Consider the following 16628-nt stretch of genomic DNA (forward strand, 5'->3'; position numbering starts at 1 on the left):
CCTCCTTACCCTTAACTTTCCTCCCCCCAATTTATCCAGACAGGAGTACTGCATTATCAAAGTTTTGCTCACAAATTTTAAAATCGTATGGAGTTCAATGGGGCTCACTGCCAGGTGAGTGGAGAAGGTATTGTGGTTCCAGCCGAACAGGGATCATGTGAGGAATGTGTCACAGTGCCTTGTCACCTGATGCACTGAAGTCACTAAGGCCAAACAGAGAAGAGGGAATATCTCCCTTGGCGAGGCATTTGAGCTGCGCATAAGCTCAAAGAGGATGTGTTCCTTTCCTCCACAAACACGGTCATATCATCTGAGTTCCTTTGCCAACCTATTGTTAGGGGTGGGGGTCATATTTCAGGGGTGCACTAACACACACACACACACACACACTTCTGCCAAGTTTCAACCCATGTGGTTCTTGTTGTTTTTCGTTCTTATAATTTGGTACCTAGAAGTTCCCCTTCCTGCAGTACCAGTTAGGAATATGCCCTGAGACCGTGAAGGTCTAATCTGCTGTGAAGAATCTCAAGTGGTCCATGGCACAAGAGCAGATAGGGTCAATGGCCTGACCCAGACAATCCAGTCCCTTTCCTTCCAACTAATTTGCAGGATGAGTGCAATAAATGGTGTTCCATTTGATGGCTGTTGTTGTTCAGTCGTTCAGTCATGTCCGACTTTTCGTGACCCCATGGACCTGAGCACACCAGGCACCCCTATCTTCCACTGCCTCCCGCAGTTTGGCCAAACTCATGCCAGTCTCTTCGAGAACACTGTCCAACCATCTCATCCTCTGTCGTCCCCTTCTCCTTGTGTCCTCCATCTTTCCCAACACCAGGGTCTTTTCTAGGGAGTCTTCTCTTCTCATGAGGTGGCCAAAGTACTGGAGCCTCAGCTTCAGGATCTGCCCTTCCAGTGAGCACTCAGGGCTGATTTCTTGAAGGATGGATAAGTTTGATCTTTTTGCAGTCCATGGGACTCTCAAGAGTCTCCTCCAGCACCATAATTCAAAAGCATCAATTCTTCGGCGATCAGTCTTCTTTATTTGATGGCTACTAAACCCCAGATTGCTCAAAGCAGGCCACTTGAACGCACACTGCAAGATCTCAGTCTGCAGTCTTTCCTGCCAGAGACATTTACTGGTGAGGAATCAGCTGTCTGTATCCCACCAGCCGCTTTACACAGTCCCTGAGCCAGCCTAAAGGGGGAAAGGAAATAAACAGAGCTGCAGGCTTCCCATCCCCTTCTTCCCTAGTCTGAAGCTACATCATCAGCAAAGCAGATCCACGCAGCCAAAGGGCTTGCCCTACAATATGAGGCAGATGATGATTTTGGGCGTCAGATTCTGGATGCTGTTAAAGGATAGTAAGTTGCCAGTTACTGAATGTATTCAGTGTAAACTGTTTAGATAGAACATGAAATACATAGCTATGATGTATGATGGACACAACACGGCAGAAGTCGTGCCCCGTGAGCTACCATTGATATTTTCTTTCGTGGCATCTTGTTAGACTTGATGTTTATTAAAATGTTCATTTGGCCACATCACGCCCATTTTAGGTCCTTTTTACTGCTGTGGGTGGATGGTGAGAGCACATTGGGATTTTCTGCCCTCAGATGCTAAAATTATTTGGGCTGGGCCAGTGAACTCAGAATTATGTAGAAGAAGAAGAAGAAGAAGAGGAGGAGGAGGAGGAGGAGGAGAAGGAGGAGGAGGAGGAGGAGGAGGAGGAGGAGGAGGAGTTTGGATTTGATATCCCGCTTTATCACTACCCGAAGGAGTCTCCAAGCGGCTAACATTCTCCTTTTCCCTTCCTCCCCCACAACAAACACTCTGTGAGGTGAGTGGGGCTGAGAGACTTCAGAGAAGTGTGACTAGCCCAAGGTCACCCAGCAGCTGCATCTGGAGGAGCGGAGACGCAAACCAGGTTCCCCAGATTACGAGTCTACCACTCTTAACCACTACACCACACTGGCGTAAATTACATGATTACATACAAAACATGGAACTAGCCTGTGAGGTAGGTTAGGTTGAAAGATACTGAGTAAAGGCCATTTAGTAAGATTCATGGCTGAGGGGAGATCTGAAAACTTGCCTACCATCTGAGACCCAACAGTGTCCCCTATACTACACCCCCAGTAACTGCTTTATATATATATATATAATAAGTGCAAATGGTCTATACCTCTTTACAACTCTGAGAGATAGGAGTGGCTCATACAGTGTGATCATGCCATCTGTTAGCCAATGAGCACTGAGGATGAGAGGGCATTTGAACCCATAATTTATGGGTTCTTGAAGTCCACACCGTACAAGCAATAACATTCTCTTTACAGACCTAACTAATCCACCTCCTCCCAAGTATGCTCATAACCATTTAGTCTGCCTCCTGCTCCAACAACTTTTGGCTCCAAACCATCATCTGCTTCAGCCACTTCAGTCCACTCTGGGTAAAGAACTTGTGCAAGGCAGCCTTACAGGCCATAGGAGGACATAGGATAGGAGGGGAACAAATGAGCCAGAGAGGGACAAGAAGGCATCTGAAGGTAATTATGTCCCTTGAGGACCAGCAGAAGGCAGAGAGGGAGAAAAGGAGGAGAAGGAAGGCACTAACTGGCAGACAATCACATCTGCAGGCATATCAGCAACGGCAAGGTCTAAATGCAATCTTGAGTAGCTGGGAAGGTCAAGGAGGGGCAAAGAGCTTCCCTACGAAGGCACAGTGTGTTTTGTGTGCCGTTTCTTCCTGAAGATTTGTAAGCAAACAGATAAAATAAAAAAAATCCACTGCAAATTGACAAGATGAGTCTCCAAGGGGTTTACAAGTAAGAGCCACGGGAGGACAACAAAGCCTTGGAAGACATAGGACCAGTCCCCTGGAAGAATCAGATAGTGATGAAAATCACAGAGCCCTGAAAAGGCAGTGGGAACTTGGGTGGGAGGACGAGGCGGCTCAGCCGTGTGATGGTGAGATGGAGGAGTGTTATCTGAAGCTACATTTCAAAAGCAAAGGCCCAAAGACGTTCTGATTAGAGTGTTTATCACCAAGGGCAAGTTCTGCACTTTCTTTCTTTTTTTTAAGTATTTCTTACCGTAAGAAAAATCTCTGTAGTTCCTTGAAGTTCCCTTGCTCTTATAAAAGCCTTCCCCATATAAAGGGAAAGGTCATAGCTGAACTGAGCCTTCTGTTTTCTTTTTTTCTGTTTTAAATGCCAAGTTTCTAACCCTTTGGTATGCTGGGAAGTGTGTGGGTAATGTCAACAGAATGCAGTGGGCACCTGAGCTTGGTCACTCAAAAGCCCTGCACATTTCCCCAGCAAAGCGAGCTGGCTATTGGACTGCTCAGTCTGGACATGCATGGCTCAGTTAGATTGTGGGATGTAAACACAGAGCAGTCAAAACACAACATTGATAGAGTGGACATGAAGGTAACTCAGTCCTCCACGCATAACTTCCTGCTACCTGGACTGAGTTAACTTCCTCTGTAACCAGAAGTAGGTTTGGTCTCACCTGGGAACAAGATCCCAAGACCAGTCACCATTCTCTCCTCGTCTCTTCAATGAGCAACAAGCATGTTCTCCTGGCTCTCAGCCAAGAGAACAAAGGGAGCTACTTTTCCCTATGGAAGTAGCATCCACGTGTAAATACTTTTTACTGAGTAAGCCTGCCTTCTGAGAAACGCTGTGTAACTCAGGAAGTAATGTGAGTAAACTCTTTTTATTCATTTAAGATACATTGTGTTGGGTGCAGTCTTTTAAGAGGGATATAGGGGAATTATACCAGGAATAAATAAATAAATATATATATATATATATATATATATATATATATATATATATATATATATATATATATAATTTTAGGCTTTAGCAAGCCTGTGCAAGAGCATCTGCTGTGTGTGTGTTTTAAAAGGGAATGAAACTCTGCTAAGTTAACGTAAGGTTACCAGACGTCCCAGTTTCCTGGGGACAGTCCCTGGATTTACAAATCAGTCCCCTGACAAAATCCTTTCATTCCTATTGAAATTGAAAAGTGTCCCCGGATTCATTGGAAAAAACAACAACCTGGTAACCTTATGTTAACGGGAAATTACGGTTAATTAATGCAGGGAGTGTTGAATCACGATGCGCTGAGACTCACCAACAATGAGAGTACTTCCCAAAGCCATGTCGTTGGGAGGCTGGGAGGACGCATGTGGGGTTTAGCTACAGCTGCACAACTTTATGGAGCTTGCCTGGCTCGTCTCACACACAAGAACACTGCACCGCATTTTAATTTAATTAAACTTGCTGGTCTACTACTTCCATTAATTAACATGGATTAGAATCCCCACTTCAGCCATAAACCCAGTCGGGGGGTGGGGGGTGGGGGGGAAGAACAGAATCAAATTCTGCCCTCTTTTTGACATTATTTAACCACCATGATTGTGATTATGATAGTGTGGCTAAAGAGTGTGAAGGTATAATTAATCCACACTTAGCGCACTTACGGATGCCAGAACCCCTCACTCCTTAGCACACAGGCCATCACTATGATTAAGCTCTAATCTGAGCAATTTTCCACACACTTAAGTCAGCACTTGTGCTCTCCTGGTAATTCTGTGGTGCTGGGAGCAGATTTTTTTATTTTTTTAAGAAATAAATAAAAAGAAATAAAAGAAAAGTGAGGGGATCTAACAGATCTAAAGTGCAAACAGCAATATTATAATAACAGGGGAACCCCCCCCCCCCAAAGACAAGCCTGTATGGAAGTCCTGGGGTGCCCAGATGACAAGACCGTGCCCCCCCCTCGGCCTTGCTCCAAAGGAAAGGAAAGCAGTACTGTACATATTTCTATACTCAGAAAATGATTTATGAATCATAGAATCATAGAATCGGAAGAGACCACAAGGGCCATCCAGTCCAACCCCCTGCCATGTATTGGTTCATATAACACAACCTCAAAGCACAAAAAAGTTTAGTGTTAACTTCATAGCTGTCAAGTTTTACCTTTTCTCATGAGGAAGCCTATTCGGCATAATGGAATTTCCCTTAAAATAAGGGAGAACTTGACAGATATGGTTAACTTCCATTTAAATCAATGGGACCTAAGTATGTACCAGTACCTTGATTCTCCCACTGAACCCAGTGAGATCTCAATATCCTTAACTCTGGATGGGTCTTACTTATGGAAAAGACCGCAATTAAAAATAACAATAAATGTACAGAATCAAGTCTGTAGCACAACTCGCAAAGCATGCATGATCAAAGTGGCTTCAACCATTCACAGAGAACAAAATAAGAGGCCAATCACTTTGCCGGAGAAGAAATCTGCTGTGCTTGGGTACCAAAGCAAAATCGCCTGATCCGATCCAGGCAGATCATGACCTGGATCAGATCAATGGTCCACTTCAGAATCAGGTAGAAGACCACTAGATTCCCTAACAAGAAGGTTCAAGGTTTTGCACTGTTCTCATTCCACTCCAATTTCCCCCCCCCCCCAAGACTTCAGAAAGAGTTTATCCATCCACCCATAGCCTTAGTCGCGAGCATACAGGACTTCTTGCTGCAGCACAGTATGCTGAATCACAAAGCCCCCCCAGGGAGCAATAGGACTTGATGACATTCCATCACAAACAGACTGATTATGATGATCCCTTAATCTTGTTCACATTTAAAATAAAAAAACTGCAGGCAGGCAGGCAGGAAGGAAGGAAGGAAGGTTATGCTTTATGATTTAGTTATATTTATATTTGATATTATATTCACAGAAAAGTGGTCCTCTTGCTGCTTTGCGCTAATTCGAGGCAAATCTGAGATCTCTGGGCAATGATCTGGTAATTGACTTAGAACATGGAGACATTCAGGAATGCTCCTGCAAACTTTATCTTCTGTGTAAGCACTACTGAACACTAGGGGGCAGTGCTCTCTCTCTCTCTCTCTCTCTCTCTCTCTCCCTCAGACACACACACGCACACACACACACAAACTGCATTTGCATTTAAGCCAATAAAAGCAGCAACCATAAGTTCGTCTTCGAACTTATGGGAAGTCATTTTATTTTAACTTTTTTTTTCTTTCTCCCCTCTGTCTTTTTTTTTAGTTCTATTTTTACTTGATTGTGTAATTGTATGTAATGATGTGGTTGTGTAATTGTCTTTTGTAATTGTGTAGACTGTGTTTGTATTATTATTTGTATTATCTTAAAGAAATTTCAATAAAAAACTTGTTTTTAAAATTTAAAAAAGAAAGAAAGAAAATAAAATAAAATTCCGTTGGGAGTAAAAAAAAAAAAGCAGCAACCATACACTTGTCTCTCTACCGTACCAATGACTTGGAATTTTGGTCCTTAGACAGAGGAGTTTTACTAATTCGCTAGCTAGCTTGCAATACATGCATACCTTTCAGAGCAGAGCCCTTATCCTGCAAACAACAACAACACTAAAGTGTATTCAAAACAATTCCAGACTGGGAAAGATCTCAACTTTTCGGTGGGCAGGATTTCTGCATTGCAGGGGGTTGGACTAGATGAGCCCTGGAGTACCTCCCACCTCTACAATTCTATGATTCTGTGAACTTAAAAGGTTCGTTGAAAGAGGAAGATCTAATATGTTTAATATGTGATGGGAGGGAATTCCAAAGCGGAGGTGAAACGGCACCGAAAAGCCCTGATTCCTACATTTTGCAGAAAGGACCTTCTGAAAAGATGGAATCTGCAGGAAGCTCTCACCTGCAGAGCGCAGTGATCAACCAGGTTTATGACAGTCTCAGGTAACCCTGGTCCCAGGCTGTATAGGCCTTTATACACCAAAACCAGCATCGTGAACTTGCCCCAGTAGCTAATTGGCAGCCAGTGTAAGTCTTTCAATAGAGGGGGTACGTGTTGCCGGTATCCTGCCCCAAGGAGTAGCTGAGCTGCCGCATTTTGCACCAGCTGTAGCTTCTGGACCAACCTTAAGGGCAGCCCCATATAGAGGAGTGCATTGGGGACAACATTGTACCCTGCAGCACCCCAGAGCACAAATGCCAGGAGGCCAAAAGACAAACACACAACAATGCTATCCTCTGATACAGACCCTGCAGGTGGGGTCGGAGCCACTGCAAAATAGTGCTTCCCATACCCATCTATTCTATGGTTTTCCCAGTAGTAATGTACGGAAGTGAGAGCTGGACCATCAAGAAGGCTGATGGCCGAAGAATTGATGCTTTTGAATTATGGTGCTGGAGGAGACTCTTGAGAGTCCCATGGATTGCAAAAAGATCAAACTTATCCATCCTTAAAGAAATCAGCCCTGAGTGCTCACTGGAAGGACAGATCCTGAAGTTGAGGCTCCAGTACTTTGGCCACCACATGAGAAGAGAAGACTCCCTGGAAAAGACCCTGATGTTGGGAAAGATGGAGGGCACAAGGAGAAGGGGACGGCAGGGGATGAGATGGTTGGACAGTGTTCTCGAAGCTACTAACATGAGTTTGGCCAAACTGCGAGAGGCAGTGGAGGATAGGCGTGCCTGGCGTGCTCTGGTCCATGGGGTCACGAAGAGTCGGACACGACTGAGCGACTGAACAACATACCCATCTCACCAAGGCAGCTCAGAAGGATGCCATGGATAATGGTGTCAAAACAGCTGAGATATCAAGTGTTAACAGGATCACACTCTCCCTGTCCTTCTCCCAGTAAAGGTCATCCATCAAGGTGGCCAAGGCCAATTCAGTCCCATAACCGGGCCTGAACCCCTCTTGAAATGCATCGAGTTAATTTTACAGGTAGGTAGCCGTGTTGGTCTGCCATAGTCAAAACAAAATAAAAAAATAAAAAATTCCTTCCAGTAGCACCTTAGAGACCAACTAAGTTTGTTCTTGGTATGAGCTTTCGTGTGCATGCACACTTCTTACCCACAACAACTTCAAATTTGGTGATGATCTGTTCCTTCAGATCAGCGGCACAGCAATGGGCACCCGCATGGCCCCACAGTATGCCAACATCTTCATGGCAGATTTAGAACAACGTTTCCTAAACTCCTACCCACTCAAACCTCTCTTGTACCTACAATATATTGATGATATTTTTATGATCTGGACACATGGTCAACAGACCCTGGACACCTTCCACCAGAAATTCCATGACTTTCACTCCACCATCAACATAACAATGAACCAATCTATGCAAGAAATACATTTTCTGGACACTACTATAAGAATACAGGATGGACACATAGACACCACCTTATACCGCAAACCAACTGACCGACAAACATATCTACATGCTTCTAGCTACCATCCCAAGCATACCAAACAATCCATTGTATATAGCCAGGCCCTACGTTACAGCCACATCTGTTCCAACTATACAGACAGAGACTCTCGCCTAAGAGATCTACAGCAAAACTTTTTAGAACTAAAATATCCGCCTGATGAAGTTAAACAACAGATCGACAGGGTATCTGAAGAAGTGTGCATGCACACGAAAGCTCACACCAAGAACAAACTTAGTTGGTCTCTAAGGTGCTACTGGAAGGATTTTTAAATTATTATTTCTTATTTTGTTTCAAGTTAATCTGTTTCACCCGAGAGCACCTGCAATTGCTGCATCACCACGCTCTCAGTTGTGACTGGGTGGCAGTTGTCACAACTCATTGGGTCCAGAGTGGTCTTTTCAGGTGCAGTTGGGATCACTGCTTTTTTTTCCAGGATCACTCCCTCCCACAAGGATGTGTTGACCACAGCCTAGATCCATTTGGTCAGACTTTTGTTGTAAGTAGCTTTGGTCTGCCTTGAGCAAAGCTAAAGCGACTAACAAACTTAACAAACAAACAAAAGAGAAAAGTGAATGAATAATAGTACCTTGTTCCAGTTACAGGCAGGTAGCCGTGTTGGTCTGCCATAGTCAAAACAAAATAAAATAAAAAATTCCTTCCAGTAGCACCTTAGAGACCAACTAAGTTTGTTCTTGGAATGAGCTTTCGTGTGTTCTTGGTATGAGCTTTCGTATCTGAAGAAGTGTGCATGCACACGAAAGCTCATACCAAAAACAAACTTAGTTGGTCTCTAAGGTGCTACTGGAAGGAATTTTTTATTTTATTTTGTAATACAGTGGTACCCCGCAAGACGAATGCCTCGCACAACGAAAAACTCGCAAGACAAAAGGGTTTTGCGATTTTTTGGTTGACCCGCAAGACGAATTTCTCTATGGTCGTGCTTCGCAAGACGAAGCATTCGTCTTGCGCGGTACCACTGTAAGAAGAACCCTCCCGCTTGCGCTGGCCCTCCCTGCTTGCCGCTCACTAACGATCGCCCTCCCCGCGCTCCCCGATCGAACTCCCTACACGCGGCTGCCTCCTGCTCGCCCTCCGCGCGCTGCCCCATCGCAGTCCCGACACCTGGCTTCCTCCTGCTCGCCTTCCCCGCGCTCCCCATCGCCCTCCCCACGCCTGGATCCTCCTGCTCGCCCTCCGCGCGCTGCCCCATCGCAGTCCCGACACCTGGCTTCCTCCTGCTCGCCTTCCCCGCGCTCCCCATCGCCCTCCCCACGCCTGGATCCTCCTGCTCGCCCTCCGCGCGCTGCCCCATCGCAGTCCCGACACCTGGCTTCCTCCTGCTCGCCTTCCCCGCGCTCCCCATCGCCCTCCCCACGCCTGGATCCTCCTGCTCGCCCTCCGCGCGCTGCCCCATCGCAGTCCCGACACCTGGCTTCCTCCTGCTCGCCCTCCGCGCGCTGCCCCATCGCAGTCCCAACACCTGGCTTCCTCCTGCTTGCCTTCCCCGCGCTCCCCATCGCCCTCCCCACGCCTGGATCCTCCCGTTCGCCCTCCGCGCGCTGCCCCATCGCAGTCCCGACACCTGGCTTCCTCCTGCTCGCCTTCCCCGCGCTCCCCATCGCCCTCCCCACGCCTGGATCCTCCTGCTCGCCCTCCGCGCGCTGCCCCATCGCAGTCCCGACACCTGGCTTCCTCCTGCTCGCCCTCCGCGCGCTGCCCCATCGCAGTCCCGACACCTGGCTTCCTCCTGCTCGCCTTCCCCGCGCTCCCCATCGCCCTCCCCACGCCTGGATCCTCCTGCTCGCCCTCCGCGCGCTGCCCCATCGCAGTCCCGACACCTGGCTTCCTCCTGCTCACCCTCCGCGCGCTGCCCCATCGCAGTCCCGACACCTGGCTTCCTCCTGCTTGCCTTCCCCGCGCTCCCCATCGCCCTCCCCACGCCTGGATCCTCCTGCTCGCCCTCCGCGTGCTGCCCCATCGCAGTCCCGACACCTGGCTTCCTCCTGCTTGCCTTCCCCGCGCTCCCCATCGCCCTCCCCACGCCTGGATCCTCCTGCTCGCCCTCCGCGCGCTGCCCCATCGCAGTCCCGACACCTGGCTTCCTCCTGCTCACCCTCCGCGCGCTGCCCCATCGCAGTCCCGACACCTGGCTTCCTCCTGCTTGCCTTCCCCGCGCTCCCCATCGCCCTCCCCACGCCTGGATCCTCCTGCTCGCCCTCCGCGCGCTGCCCCATCGCACACCTGACACCCGGCTTCCTCCTGCTTGCCTTCCCCGCGCTCCCCATCGCCCTCCCCACGCCTGGATCCTCCCATTCGCCCTCCGCGCGCTGCCCCATCGCACACCTGACACCCGGCTTCCTCCTGCTCGCCTTCCCCGCGCTCCCCATCGCCCTCCCCACACCCGGCTTCCTCCCGCCACCGCCGCTCACTACAGTACTGTAAGTAACCGCTCTCCCCGCTCGCTTTCCCGACACCCGGCCCCGACTGGTTTTTTCCCATAGGAACGCATTAATTAAGTTTCAATGCATTCCTATGGGAAACCGTGCTTCGCAAGACGAAATTTCCGCAAGACGAAAAGACTTGTGGAACGAATTAATTTCGTCTTGCGAGGCACCACTGTAGTCCCTTGGCAAGCTTTAATGAGCCAGGAGGGGCATATTGCTGCCTGCATTGTTGCAAGGACCTCATCCACTGATACTGACCCCAAGAAGTTGCAGCAGACACTACACTGAGAAACTCACTAGAGACCACGGCGATCATAAGTGGCAGGCGTGCAGGAATGTCCTCTCCATTCAGGGTTTGCAATGATTCTGCAGACCTGTAAAAGTCACCTACCCTTGGTTTGTGCCCCATTCGTTCCTGATGCAAAGGTGTTTATGCACTGGATCCTTCATGTAACCTTCGTAGCAAAGGCACTCGCCTGGAAGCAGAAGAAGAAACAAGAGAAGGAAAATAATGAATGAACTATACGGGTATCTAGGAAAGAGACCTTGGTTTTCTGGTGGACCTCATCGACTCAAGTGTGTAGCAGCAGTGGAAAACAACCAATTTCATGCCAGGAATTTTCAGGAAAGAAGTCAGAAATAAAATGACCAGTATCGTAATACTTTTATGCAAGTCTTCAGCTGAATTTTGAGTACTGGTTACTGTAATGGCCACCTCATCTTTTTTAAAAAATAAGAAAAAGAGGATATTACAGAGTGGGGAAGGCACAGGAAATGGCAAGGAAAGCTATAAAGCAGCTGGAGGAGATTTCCCAACAAGAAAAGGCATTTGTGCCTTGGTCCTGTATACCTGAAGGAGTGTCTCATTCAGCCCGAACACTGAGGTCCAGCTCTGAGGGCCTTCTGGTGGTTCCCTCACTGCGGGAAGCAAAGCTACAGGGAACCAGGCAGAGGGCCTTCTCGGTAGTAGCGCCCGCCCTGTGGAACGCCCTCCCATCAGGGGTCAGAGAGATAAACAACTACCTGACATTTAGACAATACCTAAAGGCAGCCCTGTTTAGGGAAGTTTTTAATCGGTGATTTTGTATTGTATTTTAATATTTGTTGGAAGCCGCCCAGAGTTGCCGGGGAGACCCATCCAGATGGGCGAGGGTAAAAATATATTATTATTATTATTATCATCATCATCATTATCATTATTTTATTGCAACTTCCCTGTCACCATAGCTGTCAACTTTTCCCTTTTTAAAAGGGAAATTCCCTTATTCCGAATAGGATTCCTCGCAAGAAAAGGGAAAAGCTGACAGCTATGCCTGTCACTAGTTCAATGGCTAGATCACTACACTCCTGCTTCAAAGGAAAAATAACCAGGACAAGTAGTACACAGGGCCTCCAACTGAGATTCCCTAAGCCAGCAGTGGGGAACCATAAGCCCATGGGGGGGGGGAACGCAGCAATCCAGGCTTGCTCTCCCTCCTAAGGCCACACTCCCTTATTAGACCTGCTCTGTGCACTTCTGGAGTTCTTTTGCCTGGCTGAAATGTGTCCCTGGACAGTAGCAAGGTCTCTTGCTTGCCTGGGAGGTGGAGAGATGCGTGTACAGAAACCTCTTTGCCTTCTGTACTTGCTGCTCCACACACTTTCGCCTCTGACTCCACCTGCCCGCCCCCCAGCACCATGCACACGCCCCAGGTGGCTGCCGAAGAAGAAGAAGAAGAAGAAGAAGAAGAAGAAGAAGAAGAAGAAGAGTTTGGATTTGATATCCCGCTTTTCACTACCCGAAGGAGTCTCAAAGCGGCTAACATTCTCCTTTCCCTTCCTCCCCCTCTCAGTGGGGCTGAGAGACTTCAAAGAAGTGTGACTAGCCCAAGGTCACCCAGCAACTGCAGGTGGAGGAGTGGAGACACGAACCCGGTTCCCCAGATTACAAGTATACCTCTCTTAACCACTATACCACACTGGCTCATGAGGAAATGCTCCCCAACCCTACCCTAAACTGGGTGGCACAGCCTGCTAAATGGAGATCCAGGACTCTCGCTTACTGTAGCCCTTCGTTCCCCAAGCTACTCAGGGCTGACAACTGCTTCCAAAATACATCAACACACATATATTTTCTCAGACATCTCTCTCAGATTCTAAATGGTGCATTGTGGGACCTTCCTTCCTGGTTAGCTCTAAGGTAGGTCTACATCAGAAACCAGCTTTTCATCTCTAGGCAAGTTTCTTTTGTGAGAAATATCATCCCAGCTTGAATATATGGTACCCTCTGTAATTTTTATTCCCAGATAAGGGAAAACGATAGTTGTTGATCCCGTTATTCTTTAAGTTGCGTGATTTGAAACAAGCAAATAAGCAGGCATAAAGTGTGTTCATCTAAACACCTCTTCACCAAAACCCCCCCTTTCCTTTCAAAAGCCTCGGTGTTAGATGCAAAATCAGATGTTTAAAAGGAGGTGGGTGTCAAAGAGCCCTGTGAAAAATTGTTTCTTTTACAGAAGCAGACCAATTTCTTGCCTAACGTGTTTTGAGCGTATCATACCCTTTGTGAGACGTGGCTGTCACTTCTTGTCCCTTGAATAATAAGTTCCTTTATCTTTTGGCAGAGCACTTTCTCAACTGCTTCTGCAAACAAATTAACTATTTTCTACAGCATCTTTTGATGCTCACCTCCTTCCTTTGGTTTAAAGATTGCTGCTGTCCTCCTTTTCTCCTGTTCTCTTTGCTTCTTCCAGCTCAATGAGCAAGGAAAAACCAGACAAGCTGCAACAAAGGTTTACAGAGGTGGGAGATAAGAGGGCAGGAATATTCAGGGCAAGGCCAGTGCTAGGTTCAACCCTCCTCTCCATCCGTTAATTCACTGATAAACTATCTACTAGGATGAGCATTTAAAAAAGCGAAAAGTCTCTTCTTCCACTGGTTTTTCAAGCAAAAGGAAAGAAAGGCTTGGGTTGCACCCATGAGTGGCAAAGTTTCCTGGGCCAGCCCTGGTTGCTGGAACAAGGGAGAGGGAGAGACAGGTAGAAGAAACCAGGTGCAGGTTTTTCTCCGGACTGTAGGCAAGGCTCTTATATTGAAGCCTCTGCTTAAAGATATTCTTGGAGGCAACATTTCCCCGAATGCCCTCAGTTTGGAACACTGCTCTTCTTCACAGTGATGAGGTAAAGGCATTCTGCACACACTCAGAGGTACCTTTCTTCCCATTTTTTAAGGAGTCCACTCCACTTTTTGCAGGCACGGTCTGTGCCTTAAAGCTCTGTGTCCAAGCACAAAAGTTTCCCTGTGAAAACCTGCTCTTTAAAGCTCAATTGGAGCAAACCGATTGATGTTTGCTCTGATTGAGCATGAGAGAAGGGTTTTGGGGAAAAAACACTCTGGGGCAAAACAAAAAACAAAAAACCCCAAGATCTGAAACGGAGCTTTTATTTTTTAATTATAATATTTATTAAGTTTACAATTTTATCATAATCACATTCCATCGATTATTCATATTACCAAAAGCATTGCTCACACTGAGCTTTGACTTCCCTCCTCCCCATTCTCTGGCTTTCCTAGGAATTCACTTAAGTCTTAGCATTCCACTCGCCACTTATTTACCTTCTTTCTATCTTGATCATTTTTACCATTCTAATTGTAAATTAGTTCCCAATATTAACATTACACAACATTTTAACTCAATCCTACAAATGTTTTCAAATGTTTACAATGATCTTTCATGTATTGTATAAATTTACTCCAGTCCTTGTCAAACAGTTTGTCGCGCTGGTTTCTGATCTTCCCTGTCAGCTTAGCCAGTTCTGCATATTCCATCATTTTAACTGGCCATTCTTCCACTGTTGGTAATTCCTGCTGTTTCCATTTCTGTGCCAACAATATCCTCGCTGCCGTCGTGGCATACATAAACAAATTTAAATCTTTATTAGGAATTTCCTCTCCAATTATACACAACAAAAATGCCTCTGGTTTTTCCCTCAAAATTATACCTAAAAACCTTTTTCAATTCATTATATATCATATCCCAGTAGGCTTTAACCTTAGTACGTGTCCACCACATATGAAAGAAATTCCCCTCCTTTTCCTTACATATCCAACGTTATTTACCTTGATTTCTATACGTTTTAGCAAGCTTAGCCGGTGTCAAATACCATCTACACACCGTCTTCATTACATTCTCCTTAAGTGACATGCAAGCTGTAAATTTAATTGTTTTTGTCCACAATTTCTCCCATTTCTCAAAATCAATATTGTGGCCCAGATCTTGGGCCCATTTAATCATTACTGCTTTTGCTTCTTCATCTTTTGTATGCCACTCCAATAATAATTTATACATTTTCGACAGAGTTTTCTTTTTAGACTCTAACAACTTGGTCTCTATTTTAGATTTAGAATTACCAAACCCATTTTTCTTATCCTCTTTAAATACATCCTGCAATTGGTGATACTGCAACCAATCTGTTAATTTTACTATTAACTCTTCAAATGACTTTAGCTTTAGTTTATTGTCGACCTCTATCAACAAATCTTTGGGTGTAGCCCAATCACTTCCTTTTTTTCTTCTTAACCGCAATGACCACTCCACACATCAAATGGGGGGCGACGTTTGCGTGGTCGCGCACAGCCCCCTGGATCCCAGAGCAGCTCCTGTTAGTTCGGGGCTGGCTTCGCATTCCCCAGGCTGGATACCTGTGGTCTCCGCCTACCTCAGCCAGCGCCCAATCCCGCCTGGGGGAGGCGTTGCCAGGGGATTGGCCAGGTAAGGGGAGGGACTACCCAGCCCACACAATAGGTTTAGCTTACCTGGGAAATGGCAGTCAGGCTCCAGAGCTTCTCCCACCCTCCACTCCCTCAATTAACTCTTAATTTTGCAGGTTAACCTCTTCTCCACAGGTACGCAGGCGCTGCTATGCCAAGGCCACTGTTGAAGGGCCGGAAAGGAATTTCCCTGCATTGGCAGGTTTTGCCTTTCCTGTAGCAAAACGTCACAACTTTGGCGGTTTCAGGCCTTGGGCGGAATCCTTTAGTCATCTTCCTAAATGGGGGTGTGGGGCGGTGACCCCACGCCCCTAGTGCAGCTGCGATACCAGGGTTCCCATTAAAGGGGTATTGAGGGGAGGCATTGACCATATGCCGAGAGGTTGTCATTGCCCTCCCCCTCCAGTGACGGCAAACGGGGGTGGGCTCTCTGCTTGAACATATGTTCTCCAGAGCCAGCCCAAGCCCCACACATTCTGGATAACCCCGAATTCTCCTAGATCCCCGGCTAGGGGCTGGGAAGGATAAACGCCCAATCCCTGAGCCAAGGTCTCCCTACATCTGAATCTTAATAAAGTTGGGGGCAATTTTAATCCCATAGCACGTTGTCTGTTGTCGTTATTCCGCTCGGGGGTCGCCTGGGGTTTGGGGGGGCTCCGCCTGTCCACGCAAAAGCTTCCAATGGTGCTGACATGGAGCTTTTAAGAGCGAACCTGTGCCTGGAAAGAGTGGTGGAAAAGGCAAGTGTGCGTAAGTCCGTAAAGGGTCTGTAGTGTCTTTCCCAACAGCTTCTGTCTTGGGGATGCGACAAATGAAGCAGGAGAAGCTGGTGTGTGGCTAACAGAGCAAAGAACCAGGCACTGGGCTGTGTGTGTGGAAGATCTTGTGGCTCGGCCTGGGTCCGGTTCAAGCAACCAGTGCTACCTTTTCGGCAACCCGCCAAGATCTTCACAGCACCCGAGTCGGGTTACAGCCAAATGAACAAAAGCCTCAACAGAAGCTCTTCTGTTTTGTTTAAAGAAAAACATTGTGGGTTTTTTTTTCAGAGCACTGACAAAAACCTGTGAATTTGGAAAAGACCCCCCCCCCCCCTAGGAGGATGCTCGATGCTCTCTGTCTCAGAGGCCTGCTAGGGTTGGCAGCTGCCATGGCAGATGGCTGGGAATAAATGGAACGCCAGCTCTGTAGTGGAATGCAGGGACG

General features: G+C 47.1%; 1 protein-coding gene across 1 annotated transcript in view; it reads right to left on the reverse strand.

Annotated features, from left to right (window-relative positions):
* Nucleotides 1–16628, reverse strand: part of ASTN1 (astrotactin 1) — a 231076-nt gene that overhangs the window by 94237 nt on the left and 120211 nt on the right. The window contains 1 exon segment of the mRNA XM_033151264.1: nucleotides 11068–11152. Coding sequence (XP_033007155.1) covers nucleotides 11068–11152 — 85 coding nt within the window.

This window comes from Lacerta agilis, chromosome 6, assembly GCF_009819535.1.
Source record: "Lacerta agilis isolate rLacAgi1 chromosome 6, rLacAgi1.pri, whole genome shotgun sequence".
Lineage (NCBI taxonomy): Eukaryota > Metazoa > Chordata > Lepidosauria > Squamata > Lacertidae > Lacerta > Lacerta agilis.